The sequence below is a fragment of the Trachypithecus francoisi genome, unplaced genomic scaffold (genome assembly GCF_009764315.1).
Source record: "Trachypithecus francoisi isolate TF-2019V2 unplaced genomic scaffold, Tfra_2.0 Lachesis_group8, whole genome shotgun sequence".
NCBI lineage: Eukaryota > Metazoa > Chordata > Mammalia > Primates > Cercopithecidae > Trachypithecus > Trachypithecus francoisi.
This window is the reverse complement of record NW_022681473.1, coordinates 76425062-76448717: the sequence shown is the minus strand read 5'-3', so window position 1 is coordinate 76448717 and position 23656 is coordinate 76425062. Positions and strand designations below refer to the sequence as shown.

Genomic DNA, 23656 nt, shown 5'->3' with positions numbered 1-23656 from the left:
CCAGAAGCAGAGAAGTGTTTTTAAAACTGTCTACACCCATTTCCACTAAAAAAGAGAGATTGAAGTGAGAAGAAACCGTAAGCCCTTTGGGTACCAGATCATAAACTCTTCCAGGGAAAGGATGGGTCTTCATCTCTTTACCCTCAGTGCCTAGCAATGTATGTTCATGGATTTAACCAAACCCTATGGTACCCATAGCTCATCAGGACGTGTGTAGCCTACAGTGGATCCAAAGCCAGGTTCCAATGAAGAGATGAGGGACCTATAAACTTAACTGTTGTAGAGATAGAGAGAGCTGGCGCTGGTGAGCAGGTGAGAGTGGCCTAAAACAACTTCACCGTTACCCTGAGGGGCTCTCCTTGACCAGACATTCAAGGCCTTTCACAGTCTGACTCCTGCCTGACTTTCCATTCTTTCCCTTCCTGCAACCTACACCTCCTCATTCCCCAAACACACCCTACCTTCTCCCCACTCCCAGCACCTCTACCCTGGAATTTAACTTTCTTTTGTATCAAATGCCCTTCTCCCGACCCATGCGCCACAATCTCCACCTGTCCAAGGCAGGGCATGTGTGTCCCTTCACCCATGAAGGGTTACCCTCCCATCTTCTAATCTCTGCCGCCCTGTATGCTATTCTGCTGCAGTCCAGCTTCCCTCCCAGAATCACGATTATTAATATACACATTCCATCTCTCCTTTGGCCCTTTAATCCTTTAAGGACTGGGTCCGTGCATATTTGTTTTTGTAGATGTGCAAACTGAAGCTCCCCCAGAATTTGTCACAGTGTCTTATGCAAAGTAGGTGCTTCATAAATATGCATTACATGAATAAAAGAATATCCATTATAATAATACAATTATTCCTCTCATCACCATCAGCTTCATTCACATCTGTTAATTCACAGTAGGTAAGCCTTGAAGGAGCACGACAGCTAGTACATCAGCAATTCTTTGCCAAATGCAAAAGGTAAATCCCAGTGCAGCTTGGAACTCTTCCTGATTTCATGTGCAATAATGATCCTAGAAGATGTCACAAGGAGTCCTGTTCTTTGCAAATCGGATTTTTCATAATCCAGGAGTAGGTTGGAGAGCATTTAGATTATCCTCTAAATCCTGGAGCTGTAGCAGCAGCATGAACACTTATTTTTCATTTTCTCTTTTAATTATGCCCTTCCCTCCCCACCACCCCAAGTCTCAGGCTAAGAGTGTCTGTTTAGTTTCCTTGAGGAAGAGCGAAGTGACTTGATGTGGTTTCCCTCTAGCTGTTTCTGCAGCCCCCACCTGAAGCTCAGAATGCAAGGCAGGCATCTTTCTGTCATCTCCTCTCAGTAGGGTTTCTCACCAGCCTGCCAGGAAGGACCGGCCACCTGCAGGTGAATAAACGCTCTGGCCTTATCCCAGACAAACTCTTCCACACCGGCAAAGTCGGTGGACATCCAGTCACCAAGCCTGATGGGCCAGGGCTGCTAAAATGAGCACTCTGTCACAGGAAGTGCTGTCCCAGATTGATGGTGCCCTGCTGTTTTTCAGGCCGTGGTGGTGACTGATGGGGAACGCATCCTGGGCCTGGGAGACCTGGGCTGCTACGGCATGGGCATCCCTGTGGGCAAGCTGGCCCTGTACACAGCGTGTGGAGGAGTGAACCCACAGCAGTGCCTCCCTGTGCTACTGGATGTCGGCACCAACAATGAGGTAACACACTGCCCAGGCCGGGAGCTCTGGGGCCAGAAGGTGGCAACTGGGACAGGGTGAGGAGCATGTTTGTGGGTGGTTATATCTACACAGCAAGGGGCCATTTCTTTCTTGGCATCCCCTAGACCAGGGTACTCCTCCTACACAATTGTGGAGTAGAGGACCTTCTTCCCTGGTTGCCCACCCCTAGCTCCATTCTGTTCCCTCTCCCACTCCTGGGTCCCCTTGATCCTACCTCTATGAGGCCCTCTATACCCACAATGACCCCTGCTTGGGCTTCCTTGCTCTTTGACCCCCATTACCCCATGCAGTTTCCATTTCCCTTGAGGTGGGAGTGACCCCTGGGCTGTGTTTTTTAGCATTCTCAAGGCAGTCTGCCCCAATGGAAGGATTAGAATTCAAAGTACCAGGTGCCAAAATATCTGACTCAGACAGGTGAGATCCTACAGCTGCACGATTCCTAGCAGTTTGTGGTTTAAGGAGTTCAGGCCCCAGCCAAGGGTTTCCTTGCTCTGGGAACCACCATGGGCATGTCTGTGATTCGCAGCTCTGTCTCTGTGTCAGAAAACATGAAAAAATATCCAAGGATTCCCTCTTAATGATATTTATCTTTGAGATCAGTGCATGTTCATCTTTTCAAAATTGAGGCCGGGCACAGTCACTCATGCCTGTTTTCCCAGCACTTTGGGAGGCCAATCAGGGCGGGATCACCTGAGGCCAGGAGTTCGAGACCAGCCTGACCAACATGGTGAAATCCCATCTCTACTAAAAATACAAAAAGTAGCTGGGTGTGGTGGTGCACACCTCTAATCCCAGCTACTGGGGAGGCTGAGACAGGAGAATCCCAGGAGAACCTGGGAGGCAGAGCTTGCAGTGAGCTGAGATCACACCACTGCACTCCAGCCTGGGTGACAGAGCAAGACTCTATCATAAATAAATAAATAAATAAATAAATAAATAAATAAATGAGACAATTCAGAGAAGTGTCAAAAATAAGGTATCAGCCACACAACAAGTGCTAATCATTGTTTGCATATTGGCATACTTTCTCCCAGCCTTTTTTTTTTCCATGAACTTATAAAACAAAAGTTGTGTTCTTATTATATATACAGTATTTTATATTTCTTTTTCAAATTTAATTATCTATCATGAGTTTTCTTTCACCAGTGCCAGCTCTCTCTATCTCTACAACAGTTAAGTTTATAGGTCCCTCATGTCTTCATTGGAACCTGGCTTTGGATCCACTGTAGGCTACAAATGTCCTGATGAGCTATGGGCACCATAGGGTTGGTTAAATCCATGAACATACATTGCTAGGCACTGAGGGTAAAGAGAAGAAAGAAAGAAAGAAAGAAAGAAAGAAAGAAAGAAAAGAAAGAAAGAAGAAAGAAAGAAGAAAGAAAGAAAGAAAGAAGAAGGAAGGAAGGAAGGAAGGAAGGAAGGAAGGAAGGAAGGAAGGAAGGAAGGAAGGAAGGAAAGAAAGAAGGGAGGGAAGGGAGGGAAGGGAAGGAAGGGAAGGAAGGGAAGGAAAGGAAGGAAAGGAAGGAAGGAAGGAAGGAAGAAAGATTTTAATAAAATTAAAAATTGTATTGCTAAAATTAACCATTAAGTTAATTAAGTCCTTAGACTCGATTAACCATTCTTCCGTAGTGTCAGTTTAGTAGCTACCTGGAGTATCATAATTTGTATAAGAAAACCCCCACAGTTGGGCACTTCAGTTGTTTCTAGTCTTTTTAAAACATAAATTATGCTCTGAAACCCATTTTTGCAGATAAGTCTTTGTTACTATCTCTGAGTATTTCCTTAGGATAAATTTCTAGAAATGTAAGTATTGAAGAAAAAGGAATGGTCATTTTTTAAATTCTTGATTCACATTGTCAAACAGTTATTCTTATTTGCATTCTGCAGTGATCTCTCTTAAGAAAATTTGCCAAGACTCTTTACATGGCCTTCCTCTTCCCTAAACACAGTGAATCCCCATTTCTTTTTTTTTTTTTTTTTTTGAGATGGACTCTCCCTCTGTTGCCCAGGCTAGAATGCAGTGGTGTGATCTTGGCTTGCTGTAACCTCTGCTTTCCTGGTTCAAGCAATTCTCCTGTCTCAGTAGCAGGGATTACAGGCATGCACCACCACGCTCAGCTAATTTTTGTGTTTTTAGTAGAGATTGGGTTTCACCATGTTGGTCAGGCTGGTCTCAGACTCCTGACCTCAAGTGATCCGCTGGCCTTGGCCTCCCAAAATGCTGGGATTGCAGTTGTGAGCCACCATGCCCAGCCCAGGCATCCCCATTTCAAACAAAAGCAAGCACTTTAGATCCTAGTAAGGAATTATGCTTATTCAGGCTTCATCTGCAGATACGATCAAATGATGGAATGGTGGGCAGACCTTGCTTAACAGCTGGGAAATCCTGGGGGTGGGAATGAGATCAGGGAGAGCAAGAAAGTGGGAAAACTATTGGTTTGGGACCTTGGTTCCCAGTACCATGACGAGCCAGGGACTTTGGTTCCAGTACCATGACGAGCCAGATAAGTCACTGCACCTCCTTAGACTTAATTCCCTTTCAGTTTATTGAGAGACTAGACCAGAAAGTTACTAAGCATCCTTCAACCTCTAAAACTGCCTGGTCTCCATGTGTCTCCTCACCAGCTCAGGAGACAGGAGGTTGGATCAGGATACATGCTTTACAGCTGCTCATCAAAACCAGTCTTCAAGTTTTGCTCTGCACAGTAATGCCCTACCCCCAGCCAGATATCTGAGTTTTGCTGAAATTGTCTTTTGGCCTCACAGAATGCTTCTTTGCAGACATGGATGAGCGCAGCAAACGTTGTTTTATTCTTCCTCTCCAATACCTCCTGCTGTGTTCCAACATTCCTTCTAAAAGCTGGCTTTGGGCAAGAATTAGAACAGATTGAGTTTGATTCTGAGGCCACTGCATCCACTGGAAGGGTGCTGGCTGTGCTGGTGCATTGGGATCCTTTGTCATTGAAGGTCCAGCACTCAGCAATGATATGCTGAAGTTTAGAGCTGGCTCTAACTTGTAACAAACCCACCAGAAAAAATGACTGGAAGGTAGCAGTAATTGTGGATCAGGCCCTTTTTATGGACCACTCAGTTTAAGCCTTGCAATAACCCTGTGAGTGGAGCATCTGTCATTACCCTGTTTTTTACAGCATAGGAAACTGAGGCCCAGAGAGTTTTATTTGCCCAAGAAGATCTGCTAGAAGAGGCAGGGCTAGGAGCCAAATCCAAGTTTGTGCTCCTCTCCCCATGTTACATCTGTGCCTAGTTTCTGTTGCTTTATAAGTAAAGATTTTTTTCTTGATTTTCAGAATTTTTATTGCTAAAATAAATTTAGAACATTATTCAAAATTTTAAAGAAAAAGGAAATGGTATTTCTCCCACAATGCTGCATTTGTGTTTCTTCCCAATATTTTTCTATGCCTATACATAAAGGTAGTTATTACCTAGGTGTAATCATAATGTAATTTTGTTCTAATTTCTTCAATTAAGATTCTTTTGTGAACACTTTGCCTTAGTTAATAAAAGTTTATTGAGTGTTTAGTGGGTGTCAGGCACCCTGCTGAGCCTGAAGGAGATAAATGCGGGTCAGCCTGAATAGAATATTCTAGTTGTCAGTGTTTCAACACTGTCACCTAATTGGTCACTTTAATGAGTCAAGTGTCACATCTACTCAAAGCGTCTACTTCTTCTGGTGCTTTAGGCCTCTAGAATCACCTCTTCCTCCTGGATGTAGAGGGGAGAGAACCTCCCCTGGGTCTGCATCTTATGTCAGGGAGGGACCAGAGTACCCCCATCTGGGAGGAGGGAACATGCCCTGATCTGCCCTCCGTATATGCCCCGGGGGTGAGAGGAAGCCGTTCTTCCCCAGTATATTATTCTCCCCATTTTCAGATAAGGAAACTGAGACGGAAACATGTCAACTACTTACCTCAGGTCCCACAGCTCTAAGTGTCAGAGCTGGGATTGGAACCCAGCTCTCTGGCTCCACAGCTGCCTTGCCCAACATGGTGCACTGCTCCAAGGAGTCTGGTGTTTGCATTATAGACTAGGAAATGGGGGCTGAGAATGGTGTTTCACACAGACAGGATCCCATGGACATTCAGAATCAAGTCAGAGGATAGCAATACTGTTTACACCATCTCCTCCAGGGAATGGTGTGCCCCCTCCAGACCCATTTGAGGAAACTCAGGACACAAAATTTTCAAAGTTATAAAGTGACCAACATTAGCAAGATGGTGATTTTTCTCTTTTCAAATGGATTTGCTATGTGATCTCCCAACTACAGTTCCTTTTTCTTTCTTTTTTTTTTTTTCCAATGAATCCATTTGCAAGACATTCCCCCCAGAAGTCCCAGGGCACACCTTTTGCTCAGAGCAAGCCTGAGATGTAACAGAGGGAAACTTGGCCTTTTACCATTTTAATCTCACATGTCCATGCAGGGAGGATGCTGTCATGGGGGTTTTTAGTGTCAGAATAACTTGACCATCTGTGTGTATGTCTCCACAAAAACTCCTGAGGCAACAGGAGCTTTAATCACAGTCAAAGACAACACCCTGCCAGGTTTCCTGTTGAAGGAAAACATCTGCTGTCCACAGCCCTGAAACTCTGCGTCACTTTTACCTGCCGACAACAAGGAGATTTGGAAAAATAAATATGTGGAGCCGTGATCCCATGAAGAAAGGACATCCCATGATTAAGTTCCAAGGGGGTAGGGGAAGGGAGTGCCTGCTCAGCCTTCCATCGTGGCTGCATGTGAATTGGATTTATTTTGTTTCATCCATATGCAGCCAGTCACAGACTATTCAGGTTAGAAGGCACCTGAGTACCATCTTGTTCAACCCCCTTGTTTTACAGGGGAAAAGAGACTCAGAGCAGAAAGGGCTTCCCCAAGGTTTGACTCCAAACCCAGCGCTCATCCCACCCTGTGCTAAGGCAGGGTGGGGGAATCCTGGGGGATGGGGCTTGGCTTTAAAATGACCCTGCTGAGCCTTGGAGGTCTTCTCCTGGCAGAAGTCTTGAGCCTCTATGAATTCACCTCAGAAGGAGATGCTGTGTGATCTTCTGGAACTGAAGAATGGGAGGAGGGAGGGGACTCGTGTCTGCTTAGGGAAACAAGCATCAGCAGAGCCTGGTAAATAGTGCTTTGGGTGTTATTGGATTGCCAAGGAAGCATGGAGTTGACAACCAGGCTGGGTGTTGCAGACTTTCTTCTACCTTGCAAGATTATCAGGCTGGGTGTTGCAGGGTTTCTTCTACCTTGCAAGATTATCATTATTTAGCCTTCACCACGTGGTGCCATCATAGAGCTCACTCTCTACACATGTGTAACCTATGAGGATGCCCTTGCTAGGATCTTTGTAGCTTACCCCAGGCTTAGCTGAGCTTCCCAAGGAATGAGTGGTAGGTGGGACTGCCACTGTAAGGAGAAAGCATGCTGTGCCCACAGCATGAATCCAATCCTGTGACCTCCCAGACCCCCAGGTTCCCTGAGTAATATCACAGCATGCCTGTTGCTATGCAAGATAAATATTTTTTCAACCAGGAGGTTTATCTGTCTTCCAGCTGAAATGCAATGCTCACTGATATGGGCAGTGAAGAGGAGGAAACCGTTTCGTTTTCCATGACATTTTGTCTCCAAGACAAACCTTACGGAAGGCAGAGCTAGGCAAATAGCCACAGAGAACACACTCAACCCTCTAACTCCCACAGCAGACGAGAAAGTTCTGCTTCACCCACTTCGAATAAAGGCCTTCACCTAAAATTATAATCATTGACTTACTTGATTCCAAAGGGGACTCAGTAACTAACAGAGGGGAAAGATTTCATCACTCAATATTTAGGTGCCAGGCACCCTACTGAACACTAAAGTTTGGAAGTGAATAAACCTGGTTCCCACCCTGGGAAGAGTCCTGGTCTAGCAACCATGATTTCTGCCGTGTTGTTTCCACCATTGTGTTTTGTGACTTTGGCCAGCTCATTTATTCTTTCCAACCTTCAAAAATTCATTTGGAGGAAGCTGAACCAAGTGATTTCTAAGACCTTCCTAGTTTTTAATTCAGCATCTCCTTAGCCCAGTCCCAGGACTCTGGCAATCATATCACTAAATGCTTCTCAAGGGCTTATGTGTTCCATCACTGTACAATTAGCTGGGGAGATGCAGATGAATGAGGAGCTCAAAGAGCTTCCATTGCGTGATAGAAATTATCATCCCTATTTAACAGAGAGCAGAGAAAAGTTAAATACCTTCCCCAAAGCCACAGAGCTAGTCAAGTGACAAAGCCTCAATTCAAATCCAGGTCTATCTGATTTGAAAGCCTAGAGCCCGTTTGGGCCCTACCGAGGATGCTCAGAGGGGAGCATCCTGACCACAGCCACCAGGTCCAGCAGCGTCCTTTCCCCCACGGCATGTTGCCTCCAAACTTGAAGATTCCTCTGCCTCTATTGATAGGGTTACCAGATTTAGCAAATAAAAATACCGGACACCAGTGACATTTAAATTTCAGATAAGCAAGTCAACATTTTTTAGCGTAAGTGTGCTCCACGTAATACATAGGTCACACTTAATTCTAAACATTTCTTTTTAATTATTGCCTGTCTGAAATTCAAATTTAACTGGGCGTCCTATATTTTATCTGGCAATACTATCTGCTGAAATCTTCTCTTCTCTTCTAAATCATATGAAGAAGTCAAGATAGAGGAGGGCTACAAGGAGGGGGTCCAGGCAGGTTACTACTCCTACCCCTTACTGGCAGGCATTCTTATATCTGAATCAGTTGGCGGATACAGAGCAGAATGTGGGCTGCTTGTTCCATGTTGTGCCAAGTCAGCTGTGGGAGCTCTGCCCACTACTCTTTTAGAGAAGCCATTTCCACTCCTGCTAAAAAAGAACCAGTTGACTAGAGATGTGGACACAGCCTTTCCTCTGAACTCATTCCAGCTCTCCCCGTTCCCCAGCCTGGTCTGCAGGTCAAGAGCCTGGACCTTCCCAGCCACTACTGACCTCTTCCAGGAGGACCAGGCAGAGGGTAAGGAGCTGCCCCTTGGCTCCCTGGTTCCCTGGCTCCCACAATATCAAGTGATGGGACAAAGAGAACGCTTCATCATGAGACCCAGACAAAGCTCAATCTCAGCATAGCTACTTTCTGGCTCTGTGAGCTTGGGCAGTTTATTTAAACCCTTGAACTCCAACTTCCTCTAAAATGGGATGAGAAGAGGTCAGACTATTAGAAGGAACAAATGAGTGCATTACTTGAGAGCTCTATATAAACATAAGCTATTTTTTAACGTCATATCCATAAGGGAACTTTTTTTCATGTTTTGTGGTTAAAGTATCTGAGACATAGAACATTTTATTATGGAAGCAAAATATAAGGACTTTTAAAAAGCTTTTTATAGTTGCCCTTGTATCTTAGCAGTATCTCATTATGGTTGACCTTTGATCTTTACTGCAGTATACTGAGAAATTTTTTGAAAATGTAAAAATCCCTTACACCACTGGGGAGCTTAACTTACCCTAGAAACTGCATGTGCAGGATTGAGAAATTCACTCTATGCTGCCTGATGCACTAAGATTCAAATCTGTGAGTTGGCAACATTCCAAATTATAACTTACCATGGACCCTTTTAATCTTTGTAAGAACTGGCAAAGTGAATGTTTTCTGCCAGTGCCAAGAGTAATACTATTTTCAGTCATTTTTTAATGTATGTCCTTCCAAGCTCTGTATGTGTGTGTTTCAGAGAGTTATAATTATGATATCTGTGTAATTTTGTATCCTGCTTTTTCCACTTTAAATAATCTCTTACAAATTTGTTCAGGTGATTGCAAAGTCTTAAAACCACCAATTTTAATTACTGCCTAGCTATTCATCATGTTACTCTACTATCATTTATCATTTCTTCTTTCTGGATGTTTGATGCTTCTAAGTGGCTTTTGATGGTCACTTTGAAGGTAGCATGTGGAAGGGTGGGCACCATGTATGCACCACTTTCACCCTTTAGGTCTCCCCCACTGACACACACATGCACATACCCCTACCAGTGAAGAATTCTAAACAGTTTCAAGGGTGTCCAATCCAGGGGATTAGGAGAGTGAGACAGGAGGCCAGGATCCACCATCTTCCTAAATGTAAACCTGTGGTATCTTTGACAAAGTGCTAAATCCACCTCAGATCTTATGTGTACCCAAGATTTGGGGTGAAGGGTTAACCGATATTTCCTGTTCTTTTCTGTCCCTTAAACTATACCCTCCCCCACACCTACTACAGTGATATCAAAGCAGTATGGACCCAGAACAGTGTCCTTAAAAAGAAAAATTGATTCTTGTTGGTATGCAGAAGAGCCACCCATGCAGCACGACTGAGTGCTTAAGACCATAGACTCTGGACCCAACAGCCCAGCTTTGAATCCTGACTCCTGCACTTATGAGTCCAAGGTCTTAAGCAGGCTGCTTCATCTCTCTGAGTCTTGTTGCCTCTTTAAAAATGGGGGAAATAGATGTGTGAGAGAGGTACTGGGTAGACACCTGTGAAGAATAAAGGGGGAGGGAGTGGGAGGAGTTGGGGGTGAGTGGGGCCTTCAGACTGTAGTACAGGTCAGACACCTGTGAAGGGAGAGCAGGAGGGAGTGAGGACTGAGTAAGAGAGCCCAGGGAGAGTCTCCCCTGCTCCGTCAGGCCGGTGGGAAGTTCCTGCCCCAGCAGAGTCTCAGTTGGGCAGGAATGGTTTCCCCCAGTCCCCCTCCATGCTCAATCATTAAGCAATCCAGGGAGAGTGTGCAAACTGAAGGCTGTCCACCAATTGCCCTCCATCAGCAGGTTCCCTTAAGATAGTTCCGAGCCACACACCTCCATGGCTGATACGTCCTCACTGGGTTAAGTAAAGCACTTAGGGCAGTACGTGACACATTGGAGGCACTGTGAAAGCTAAAATTGCTACCACTGTTTTATAGCATATATTATAATTCACCAAGCTCTTTCATATATATTTTTCTACTTGATCATCACAATCATCCCCATGCAGCCCATATTTTATCCCCACTTGATAGATGAGAATAAGGCGTCAGGAGGCCCCATGACTTGCCCAAAGTCACACAGCTCACAGTGATGGAGGTGTGACTTGACTGTAAGCCCTTGAGGGCTGAGGGTCAGAGTATAGGCCCACTGGTCCTTATCTTTGTATCTTTGTGTGTAGCAGCAGTTCAGATGGAGATAACACAAAACCTTGTCCTCTAAGAATTTATATTTTTGGTGAGTTAGACAAAAAAGTAGATAATTCCAGGAAACTCTAACACACGGAATTACCTCCCATTTCCCAAATACACCAGGTATTTCCTCCTCTTGCCTCCAGCCCTCAACCTTTCTTTGTGCTGACTTCTCAGCCTTGAGGCCTACCTGCTGAAATCTGCCTATCTCTTCCTACCTGACCATTTTCTCCATGACACAATCCCAATCTGCCCCCTAAGGGGAATTTCTTCACTCATCACTGTCCCTCCATGTGCCACACTTTGTTCCAAAACAGTGCCATTCTGCCCTGCAGTAGAAAGTGTTTGTTTACTCAGCAGCCACCTGTCAGCACCTACAAGGCAACAGCCATTTCTTGCTCCTCTACAAATCCCCCACTGGGTCCAGTGTCAGCAATAGTAGATGAGAAATAAATATGTCATGCATGAATGAGTCCACTGACTCTGTGTAGCGGTGGGAGGAATGGAAGATGTGGCAAGTCGGCCAGCAGGAATGGTCATTCACACCAACGCAGACATAGATAACCCAATAGCATATGACTGCTGTGATGGAAAGAGCTGCAGAAGGTCAGGTGGAGGGGCCCTGAACACAGGCTAGGTGTTAAGGTGAGCATCTCTCTTGAATTGAAATTCCTGGTTGTTTCATTCTATGCTTGTATCCCCAGGGCCCAGTACAATGTGAGGCACATGGTAGGTGTTCAGTAAGATTTCAAGGAGGGAGGGAGAGAAGTAGAGAAGAGAAGAGGGGAGAAGAAAAGAGAGGAATGGAAAGGAAAGGAGTGTGGGTTGGTTTTCTAACATGAGTCCAGACCAGGGACTCTGGATGCGACCCAATACTTCCATGCAGATGCTGCCTGAAGTCAGCTACAGTGGTTTTCAACCAGTGACAGTTTTATCCCTAAGAAGACCTTTGGCAATGTCTCAAAACATTCATTTTTTCTTTTTTGTTTTTGTTTTTGTTTGTTTGTTTGTTTGTTTGTTTGTTTGAGACAGGGTCTCAATCTGTTGCCCAGGCTAGAGTGCAGTGGCACGATCATGGCTCACTGCAGCCTTGACCTCCCAAGGTCAAGTGACCCTCCCACCTCAGCCTCCTGAGCAGCTGGGACCAAAGGCACACACCACCATGCCCAGCTAACTTTCTAAAATTTTTTGTAGAGATGGGGTCTCACTGTGTTGGCCAGGACAGCCTCAAACTCCTGGGCTCAAGCAATTTTTCCACCTTGGCCTCCCAAAGTGCTGAGATTACAGGCATGAGCCATCACATCAGGCCTTGAAGTCATTTTTGATGGCCACAACTGCGAGTGTTACTGGCATCTAGTGGCTAGAGGCCAGAGATGCTGATAAATATCCTACAGTGTGCACATCAGGCCTCACGTTAAAGAATTATCCCAGCCAAAATGTCAGTAATGCCACTGTTGAGAAATCTTGAAATAACCCTAAAGCCTGCAGACGGAGGTTGAAAGACTGTGTCTGAGAGAGGCTTGCCTGGTTCAAAGCATCCATGGTTTCCAAATGAGGATCATCTGAGGGTCCAGCCTCAATCACTGGCTTAGCCTCCAGACCCTTTCTCAGAAATGACACCTGGGCGAGGGAGATCCAGTCAGCTTCCTACTCCTCCCTCTCCTCCCACCTTCTGGTTCTTCCCAATAATCCTGGATACTTGTTGGAAAAAGAAAATAAAAAAACAGGAACACTGGGAGTAGGCTTAGTCAATGGGTGCTGTCTGTTCCAGGAGCTGCTCAGAGACCCTCTGTACATCGGCCTGAAACACCAGCGTGTGCGCGGGAAGGCGTACGATGACTTGCTGGACGAGTTCATGCAGGCTGTGACAGACAAGTAAGTGGACCAGTGTGTCCCTTTTGAAAGAGGACTTTTAAGAGATGCCATGACTAAAGCCAACACTGGTTTTGGCCAATACACAAAGCAAAGGCAGTAGATGCATGCTTTCCCAGGTATTCTGAAAATTCCAACTTGACCCCTTGGAGTGATAAGACTGGACGCCAAATGGGCTCATTCTCTGAGAGAATCTCTGGGAGCAGAGAGGGGTGGGAATGAGAGTTGAGGGCTGAAGGTTATGATATGGAGGTAGTTAAGTATCGTTTTCCCAGGAGAAAAACCCCCTTAGCCTGAGCTGTTTAGGGTTCTCAGCACAAGTAGGGATGTTGCAAGTGATGGAGGAAAGATGTGTGCCCTTCTGATGAAATGGTTTTGGAAGACAGCTTGTCACATTTGGTTATTTTCCACCTCTATGTGAGAACAAGGAAGTGTTAATGAGGCACTGTGGCAGACCACATGGGCTCTGGGCCTGCAAGATTTATGAGGTGTCATGTCTTCACTGGGGAAGCTTCACAATGCTGGCAGCTTCCACCTCGCTTGCCTGCCCCATCTGTCTGCCATCGTGGCCACCCGCTCACACTGCTGTGGCTGACGTGCCGCTGGAATGGAGGCCTGATGACAGCCCTCACGCACCCATGTTTATTCTGAGAGAAAAGCTGATCAGGCCAGAGTTTCAGCAGCTCAGTGGGCCTCTGAAGACAAAGCAGGTTCCCTTCTCACCTGCAAAGCTCCAGCCTTCTTGTTGCCCCAAGATTGCACAGGTTTGGCAGAGATGACCTGCCCATCCTTGACGAAGTGCTCCCTTGCCCAAGCTCAGCCTCTCCAACCACAGCAGCGGGCTGGAGCCCACAAACTACACGAAGTCTCATCTGGGTGGGCTTTAGGGGTGGGCAAACTATAATTTGACCTTTGACCCCTCCACTTTTCAGATATGTGACCTTGGGCAGGTTACTAAACTTTTCTGAGTCTCCTTATCTAGTTTCCTTATCTGGAGATAAGAAAAGAGTTTTGTTGGTGTTGTGTTTTGTTTTTTAAGATGAGAGCAAAATAATATTGTGGTTATATAAGGTGGAAATGATCCTGTCAAAAGAGGAAATGAATGATGGACTGTAGGATGGGGGGCAAAAGTCCTTAAGTAAGCAAGCAGGAAAAAGGATCCAGTGCACACCTGAAGAGCTTAGTCTTGGAGCACAGAAAATCATCCACAGGGAGAAAGGGAAGGCAGAGTACTGGGCACTGATGGGGCAGGTGGGTAGATGTGTGGTGGGAGTGAGGGGGGAGTCCCCTGCTTGAAGACAAGGTCATCGGCATAGAGTGAGGATGGGGAGGTTTAAGGATAGAGGAAGTGGGACCTAGTTATCTATGAGACTGGGAGAATGTCTGGACTGGGAAGCTGGATCATGATCACCAGGCATCTCTCTGGGCCCTCTTGGGGTTACTGTTTATGAATTTAACTTAAGCTAGTTAACCTGTTTCTGTGTTTTCTGAAGCCAAGTTCAACTGTCTGGGTCCAAGGGCAGGAAGACAAAGAGAACAGGGTGTAATCAGGGTTGGGGATTTTGCCAGGCAAGAGAAAATGGGAAAGAGCAAGGAGTTGAGAGGGAATGGTTATAATTGTGTCATGAGCTCTAGGCTGGGTAAAAGGGGAGAGAATGGTAAGATGTGGTAGAGGGGAGGGACAAGGGACAGTGAAAGGGTGATCAATGGATAATAAGTCCTGGTGAGGTTTAGAAACTGTTGAATTGGATGATAGGTGGAATAAGCTGGAGAGAAAGGAAGTGGTGATCAGAAAGTTAGATGTTTGCAGCTAAGATTGTGGAGGAAGGGCTGCTATTGGGACGTGGCCACTAAATAAAGCAAATTCAAGGGTCAGCTGCATTAATAGAGGCATAGCATCTAGGACAAGGGAGATGAATGTCGCACTTCATTCTCTCCCTTTCAGAAATCCTGAATACCACATCCAGTGCTAGAGAAGCTACACTGAGGCTTAAAATTTACCTAAAATGCCTTTGGAGCGCAATAACCATGATAGTGAAGAGAACCAAAAGCTGAGCCTGGTAGAGAGAAGACTCAGAGACTGCTCTGTCTATATCAGGGACGTGCTAGCACCTCCAGATTCTAAAAGCTCTTCTTTCAGAAGAGAATTGGACTTGTTTGTATATATTTACATGGAGAAGAACCAACTGGTGGAATGCTAAAGGAAGCAGTTTTCAGCTCAAAATAAATCAGAACTGTCTCACATTGCGCTGGACCGTCTGTGGGAATGAGTTCCCTGTCACAAAGAGTTCAAGGATAGGTTGCATGGCTTATTTGTGGTGATATTGTAGGAAGGAATTCAAGCATCAGATGTTCTTTAAACTGCCTTCCCACCCCAGTATTCTATTCTAACCTCTTAAAAAATTCTCTGTAGCCAGCCGGATAGGTATTATTATTCCCATTTTATGCAAGAGAAAACTGAGACTCAGAGAGGCCAAGTTAGCTATCTCAGGTCTCACAGTACCGGTCAGGACTACAAGCTGAACCCAGGACTATTGACTCCAAGTACAGACTCATTCTACAATGCTGTGTCACCTGTGGATGAAAAGAGAAGGGAATGAAATTGGCTTTGAAAGCCCACTTTTTGCTTCCTGTTTCCAGGGTTCATTGTTTATCTAATGAGTCAGTAATCATTCTGTGATTCCCCAAAGAAAAGTATTGCTATTCGTGTGAGAAGGTTAAATAAACTAGGATGTAAGAAGCTGTGCAAATTATCATCAAAATCAGTTCACAATTTTACAGACACACACAGACAGTCCGGGGCGGGGAAGGGGAATCCTTGGGGAGGAGCATGTGTCAGCCAACAGGAATGTGTCCTTAAACAGAAAAGATGATGGATTGATGGTTGGTTGTTTTGACTTTCTAATAAGCTGTAGCAGATGTTTCTGTGGATACTGTAGGTGAGGAATGAGCTGGTCTCCCCAAGCACTCTTGGGAATACAGTAGCTCCAGGACAGAATGCCCAGCCTAGGGGTGAGTCAGGAGTTCCAAAGTCAAACACAACGTATTTTAAGAAAGAACCTTGGGAAATGTTGACTCCTGCTTTCAACATCCTCGTCTCTGTCCAAACATCCTGCTAATAAAAAGCTCCACCTTCCTACCCCTACCCACTAATAGGGGTGTATGTTAAGATTTTTTGGCCTAAAATAAACTTACTATGGCTCAGTTCCTGTCGTGGAGCTTGGCCACTGAGAAGAACCTTCCAGGACAGAAGGAATCTCAATTTAAGTCTGTGAACCACAGCAACAGACAGCTGGGAGTGTCCTTCTCAAAGCAGAGACAAAGACTGATGGCAAGGACTGATTGCCCCACTCTTCCTGCCATGCAGTGGATGGGTGCATTGTACCCAAGCACCACCTCCTGCTGCCACAAGTTTTCCCTGACAGCTTCCATTCACATTTTTCATTTCTGTTACTTACAGTAGTATGGATGGGAATTGACTATATTTTAAGTTTGCACCTGGAGCCCTAGTTCTGTCTGATAAATATCCTGGGCTGGACAGAAGCTTGATGTTATCAGCAGCTTTGGCCTTTAAGCAGACCAGGAAAGGAAACCACCTGCTTCTTCCCTAGTTCCCAAACCCTAAATACAGGGATTCTTAAGCTGCTTAGATTAGAGTGTTAAAGAAGGGAAATAATAAAAAAGCTTACTTTTTAAAAAGTCATCTACTTTTTAGCTCTAGGAAAAATTCTTTTTTTTAAGTCTCTCCATTTCTTTATCTCTGTGCATTCATTCATTCTCTCTGCCTCTTTCTCTCCTCTCACCATAATCACACACACACACATGTAATTCCTGAGATACATACCATATTGGAAGTCACAATTTCACTTTTAGTGCTCTTTGTAGAAAGTTCTAGTTTTCAGAGAAATTCAGACAGCCATGGGCCTCTCTGATATCTGGAGCCAGTTAACACAGGCCCACCCCTTAATGTTACCTTCCACACTTGATGTGAGCCCCTGTCCTTCTGGAGCCAACCCTGCTTGCTCCAGCATTCATTCTCTGTGTCACTTCAACCTAAATGGGACTCCTCCCATTCCATCTCTCCTCTGCTACTCATCCCACTTGTTTCTACCCTTACATTTGGAGGGCTACCCTAAAGGTTTCTGTTCAAATATATATGCTGTCAAAATGACTAAATGCTCTCTACTGCGCCCTGATCAGATTTACAGAGATCAAAGGAATTGTTACTTGTCAGGCCTTTGTGCGGAGCACAGCACCAAAGTTAAAGCTAAAAATAAGGAGATGAAATTCCAAGACTGTTCACTTGCCTCTTGATCTGTGGTGTCAAGGAACACATCTTCTGTTTCTTTTGCTGTGTAACAAACCATCCCAAATCTTAGTGGCCTAACATTTTATTTGCTCTTGATTCTTGGAAGCTGAACTGACTCAGCTGGAGTGGTTCTTCTCCTGGTCTTGCCAATGGTCACACATACTGCTGCTTTCAGCTGGCTAACTAGCTGGGAGCGGGCTCAGCTGGGACACTGGAAAGGTTGGGCTCCTCTGTCTTTCCATTGAGTCTTAGGGTCTCTCTTTCACATGACCTCTTCTCTTCACAGGATAGCTGAACTTTTTATGTGACAGTCTAGGGTTCCTAAGAACACAAGAGTGGAAGCTGCCAGGCCTTCTTAAGGATGAGACCTGGAACTGGCAGTCTAACTTCCACTACATTATACTGGCTGAAGAAAATCATAGGTCCAAGATTTCCTAGATTCCAAGGGAGGAGGTTATACAAGGAAATAAATACTAGGAGGCATGGTGCATTGGGGGCCACCAATGTCAGAGACTGCCACGCCCCATCTAGCCTGGGGGGGATAAGGAATGGGGCAGCCCTCACTATAGGAGGGCATGAGAAAAGAATAACTCAGTTACGCAGATAAGCAGGGGAATGATATATAAAATCAATAGGCATATCTACCTAGTACCTGCTGTATACCAGACACTGAGCCAGGCATAGTGAGCAATACATAGAGAAATAAGCAGTTCCCCTCTCAAAGAGCTAAATAGTCAAAAATATTTCATATGTATCTATTGAAGTTTAGATAACCTGAGACTCTACACTTTCTTAGCCTCTAAGTGTCTGTGTAAGTCTGGAGCTCAAGAAGAGTTCTGGGGCAGAAACATACACTTGGGAGTTGCCAACCCATAGATAGTATTAATATCAAGGGAATGATTGAGTTTCCCCAAAGAGAAGAGAAAAGAATATGACTCACCATGGTTTTCTGAACTGTGTCCTATGGATAACTGCAAGTCAAAGTGCCCAACAAATTTTAGGACTAGACTAGGATATTGTTGGTAAGAATGGCAAGGAGGGTAAAAGGTTTCATTCCTTGTGCCAGCTCTGATTGCTTAGGACTCTGAACCTCTCTGGGTTCAACAGGGATGAGTGTCATCGTTGATTAGCAATGTCTGCCCTGGGCAGGGAATAAGGGGTGGCAGCACTGTGCTATCCTTTACCCTCCTTGGAGCTGTGAGGAGCCTTGTGACCTAAGCATCTGTGACTCTGTGAACACTCATGCCTGCTGGTCCTGCGACTCCCGCAGCGAAATAGCAACTCCGAGGTTAAAGGAGCCTCTGGGTTATTTTTCTCCAGGTGTTCAGGATATTTCAAGAGCTAAAGTAGGCCTCTATTTTAGTCCACATGAAGCTGCAGCTGCTTCTTCTGAGTTACAAAAACATGCAGGAATATGCTCTCTTGGGTACACTCCACCCCCACACCCACTCCCAATCCACCCTGGAGCAAAGCAGTGGGTCTAATAAAAGCAGGCATGCTGGCCGGGCGCGGTGGCTCAAGCCTGTAATCCCAGCACTGTGGGAGGCCGAGACGGGCGGATCACGAGGTCAGGAGATCGAGACCATCTGGGCTAACACGGTGAAACCCCCGTCTCTACTAAAAAATACAAAAAACTAGCCGGGCGAGGTGGCGGGCGCCTGTAGTCCCAGCTACTCGGGAGGCTGAGGCAGGAGAATGGCGTAAACCCGGGAGGCGGAGCTTGCAGTGAGCTGAGATCCGGCCACTGCACTCCAGTCTGGGCGACGGAGCGAGACTCCGTCTCAAAAAAAAAAAAAAAAAAAAAAAAGTAGTCATGCTAATACTGACCTATGGTTCCTAAATCTGGCTTTGCTTCTGAGTCATCAAGGAAACTTGTCAAGAATACAGACTTCAGGCTCCTATGCCACAGAAGGCCTGGGTTGAGACCCGGACATCTGTATTTTTGAAGCTGTCCTAATGATTCTCATAGGGCTGTGCAAAGACTGAAATTTGAGAAACTCCTCGGCTGAGCACAGTGGCTCACACCTGTAATCTCAGCACTTTCAGGGGCCAAGGTGGGAGGATTATTTGAGGCCAGGAGTTCAAGACTAGCCCAGGCAACATAGTGATACCCCCGTCTCTCCAAAAAACATAAAGAAAAAAGAAAGCAGCTGGGTGTGGTGGCACTCCCTTTTATTGCCAGCTACTTAGAAAGCTGAGGCAAGAGGATCACTTAAGCCCAGGGGTTCAAAGCTGCAGTGAGCTATGATGATACCACTGCACTCCAGCGTAGGCAACAGAAAGAGACCCTCTCTCTTAAAGAAAATAAAATAAAAAGAGAAACTGACGGACAACATCCCCAGAAGAGGCATCTTGTGTGGCCCCAGCTCCTCCCACTTTCAGAATCAGACTGAAACCCAAGGTGAGGGTGTAAGGACCAATACACGGAGACTTTCCACAGTTTTATCAGCAGGGACCTACATGAGGAAAGACCCAGCATGTTCTCTGGGCTCACCCTGCCATGGAGGTCTACCTTGCAATACACCTACCTACAGCTCTGGCAGCTTCCTTTTAGTCTGGAAACTTCCCAAGCAGGGCTGTGCCCATTGTTTCTGCTGGAATCCCCTTTGCCCTGAGGAACTTCAGCTGCTTTCATGCGGGGAATAATTGCATTTCTACAAGTGGGGAAAGCACTCACACATCCAGATAGTCCAGCCCCGAAGACACGTCATGGGCAAGAATCAGGCCTGCCTTTCCCAACAAGCAGGCACATGCTGGGCCCGATTCACCACAAAGTGCCTTGACTTCATGACAGTGAAACTTCCTGCTTGAGAAGTTTCTGGACAGTGAGCTTGGAAGAGGGAGATGGCAAATTCATTAGTTAGGTAAAGACAGTGGTGACTGCCTTGTTTGGGGAATTTCTTCTAAAAGGTTTCCTGTGAAAGTACACAAAATCATATCACCTTTCCAAAAAATATGCCTATTTGGGAATTTGACTCTTCAAACTGGAAAGGGTATACTTATCCCATGAGGGAATGCATTTTGCCAGCAAAGAGTTAGAAACAGTAGGTACTACAACAGAACTCTGGGAACTAGCTTTATTTTCATAACTGAGGTGAGAAAACTCATCATAGAAGCTTGAAGCAGCACTAACAAAGCATGTATCTGATCATACATTTCCAGTGCTTCTGAATAATGACTACATATCCAGCATTCTACTAGGCACTGTAATGAGATTCAAAAAAAAAAAAGACATCAGCTAGGCCAAGCACAATGGCTCATGCCTATAATCCCAGCAATTTGGGAGGCTGAGGCAGGTGCATCACTTGAGGTCAAGAGTTCAAGACCAGCCTGGCCAACATGGCAAAACCCCATCTGTATCGAAAATACAAAAAATAATTAGCCAGGTATGGTGGCACACACCTGTAGTCTCAGCTACTCAGGAGGCTGAGGCACAAGAATTGCTTGAACCCAGGAGGTAGAGGTTGCAGTGAGCCGAGATGGCACCACTGCACTCTAGCCTGGGTGACAGAGTGTGACTCCATCACAAAAAAAAAAGAAAAAAAATGACATCAGCTGTGTCCTCAACAACCTTACCATCCTTCCAAGAAGACATTTTTGAATAGAAAATAATTAGGGAAGAGTTAAGTACCCAACTATTTGGTGTTGACCCTCAGTTCAATGGAAATTCAGAGATGGGGCAATCAAGGATGATTGGGAAGAAATGGAAGTTGTATAAATTTAGGGCCAAATTCGAGTAAGCAGCAGGAGAAAAAATGATGTTCCATAGAGAAAGTATATAATGAGAGAAGCAAGAACACAAGAAAAGCAATGAATGTGCAGGGAAGGCAATGAGTATCTAGAAGAATGGCCCAACTAGAGATGAATGTTTAGTGGTTTGAAACAAGGTTAAATAAGAATGGTGCTGGCTACATCTATTATTTAGGTTTCTCCAGAGTAACAGAACCAATCGGATATCAGGTATTTAGATAGATGAGAGTGGATTTATTGTGAGAATTGGCTAACATGATTATGGAGGCAAAGAAATCCCATGATACGGTGTCTGCAAGTGAGAACCAGGGAAGCCGGTGGCATAGCTCAGTATAAATCCAAAGTGGGGTCGTTGGTGCACATCCTGGAGTCAGAAGGCCAAAGAGTCTGGAGTTCTGATGCCCAAGGGCCAGAGAAGATGGGTGTTCCAAATTCAGAAGAGAGAATGAATTCACCCTTCCTCTGCCTTTTTGTTCTATCTGAGTCATCAATCAATTGGATGGTGCCTGCCCATATTGGGTGAGGGTGAATCTTCCTTATTCAATTCACTGATTCAAATGCCAGTCTCTTCCAGAAGCACCCTCACAAACATACCCAGAAATAATGCTTTACCAGCTGAGTATCCCCTAAACCAGCCAAGTTGACACCTAAAATTAACCATCACACTATGATAGGCCTTGAAATCCAGGCAAAAGGTCATGATTATTAGAGCTCAAAAGTGGGAAGAGCTACAGTCATCTAATCCAGTGGTTTTTCAACCAAGCTTCCCTGGGTCCCAGGACTCCAAAGAAGCATATCAGGAGTGCTAGAAATGAAATACTTTCCACCAACCATAAAAAATTTAAACCACTTGAAGAAACACTTTATTTTTTTTCATTGCCTTCTACATCTGGTTTCTGCTCAATATTTTATTAAATAATTATTCTGCTAAAAATGCTTGAAAATTACTAATCCACTATTGGGACTTGATGTAGTGAGCAACAGGGAGCCATGGTATGTTCCTGAGTAACAAGTATTGTATTAAAATTGACAAGATGTGGGAAGAGATTAGAAGCAGAACCCATAACAATGCCCCAGTTCAAATTCTGCCTTCCCTAGGGAAATCTACTCTGACCAGCCTGGCCTAAAACTCTTGCCCTGACTGTAATCTTACTGGCTGTATGATTCATTTGCTAATTAATCATGCTCTGTTTTGTGACACTGCTTCTAAAATGGCCTATTGCTTTTCTTTAAACTTTTTTTTTTTTTTTTTTTTGGTCTTTAGGCTTTCATTGTCAGAGGAGAGATTGGGCAAAGATATGTCTGGACTGTTGTAGAAAGGTTCAAGAACCAGCGTGGATGGCCTTTATAGATCATTCCTACCTCAGGTCCTATGACTCAGTAACATCTCTACCAATGGTAGTTCCTAGGAAGCGTGGCTTTACTCCTGGAGTAAATGGTGAAGGTGGGAGTTGATTGATTGGTGAGTGGTCAAAAGTCCACACCAAGCTAGCTACCAATTAGAATAGACTGAAGGCTGTGAATCTGACCACATCTGAGGAAGCACAGAGGAAGGAACTTTGGAACTCATTCTGGCTTGTCTTGACTCTGAAGAAGCTGAATAGTTTCCCAGTTTCAGCCTGATATGGCTCATTGTTGACAGTCCAGCTCCACCATGTTCTCAGCACAACAAGAGCCAGGTTTTGCATGGTGACAAACTCCTATGTGTGCAAGGAATCTGTCCTGGGTCACAGGCTAGACTGTATCAAAATGCATACTAGCACCCAACTCTCTAGGACCTTTTCACTTCCATCACACCAAGCAGACTACATAATTGAGTGAGTTTGCAGTTCACTAGCTAAGGTCCAGCTCAGGACTAAGGCCAAAATGTGGTGGAAGAAGCTCACTGCCTGGAGATATGATTCAATGACACTAGCTGGCTATTTCCTTTTCATTTTCTCTTAGCAGCCTGATTTTATCGCTTGGTATCAAGAATAGGAACAAAATAATTCCCAGACCTGAAACTTTTAGATTGTGGCAGAAGAGATGAAGGAATGTAAGGGTCTTATGGTGGCAGGGAGTGGGGATCTGATTTCTCTTAATGAATAAGTACCAATAATAACAATAATAACTCTTATTTATTTAATTGCTTACCATAAGCAGACACTAATATAAGCACTTCACACAATATTAACTTGTCTAATTCTCACAACAACTGTATGAGATAGGTACTATTATTCGCTTTATTTTAAGAGATGAAGAAACTGAAGTTTACAAAGAACAAGTACCCCATCTAAGAAAGGGGACTCTAATTAAGACCCTACCCACTAACTGCAGTTGTTAAAAGCATGAATTCTAGAGCTAGACTGCCTGAGTTCCAACCTTTTATTAACAAGCTACTTATTCACACTTCTCAACAAGTGACTTAATTCATCTGTGCCTCAGTTTCCTCCTCTCTAAAATGCATTTTTAAGACTGGTAGAGTATTTATGATGGATAAATGAGGCCATCCATGTAAAATGTTTAACATACACCTGAGTGATAGTAAAAAAATCATGTTTGCTATTATTATTAATGTAGGCAGTTTCCAAAGCCACTCTCCTTTAGGCAGTGCTTCAGTGTGCCCACATTCCTGCATTCATGTTTGAGTTAATATATCCATTCACATGTCTACCACTGCTGTCCACAATCCCTCACCCATCCCTCCCCTTCATTCCAATATTACTTTCTGCTCTTCCCCAGTGCTAAACCTAGGAAGGAAAAAACAAAAACAAAAACAAAACAGCCCTAGGTGTGATCCATTTCCATTTTAGATCCCTGGTATGTGCAATTAGTA

The 23656-nt window shown here is 44.8% G+C and overlaps 1 protein-coding gene across 2 annotated transcripts in view; it reads left to right on the top strand.

Moving 5' to 3' along the window:
* The window catches only part of ME3 (malic enzyme 3), a 217670-nt gene that overhangs the window by 152907 nt on the left and 41107 nt on the right, over positions 1-23656 (top strand). For both annotated transcript variants that reach the window (XM_033206860.1, XM_033206859.1), the window contains exons 6-7: positions 1530-1691; positions 12682-12785. In XM_033206860.1, the coding sequence (XP_033062751.1) occupies positions 1530-1691; positions 12682-12785 (266 nt within the window). The remainder of the gene's footprint in view (positions 1-1529; positions 1692-12681; positions 12786-23656) is intronic.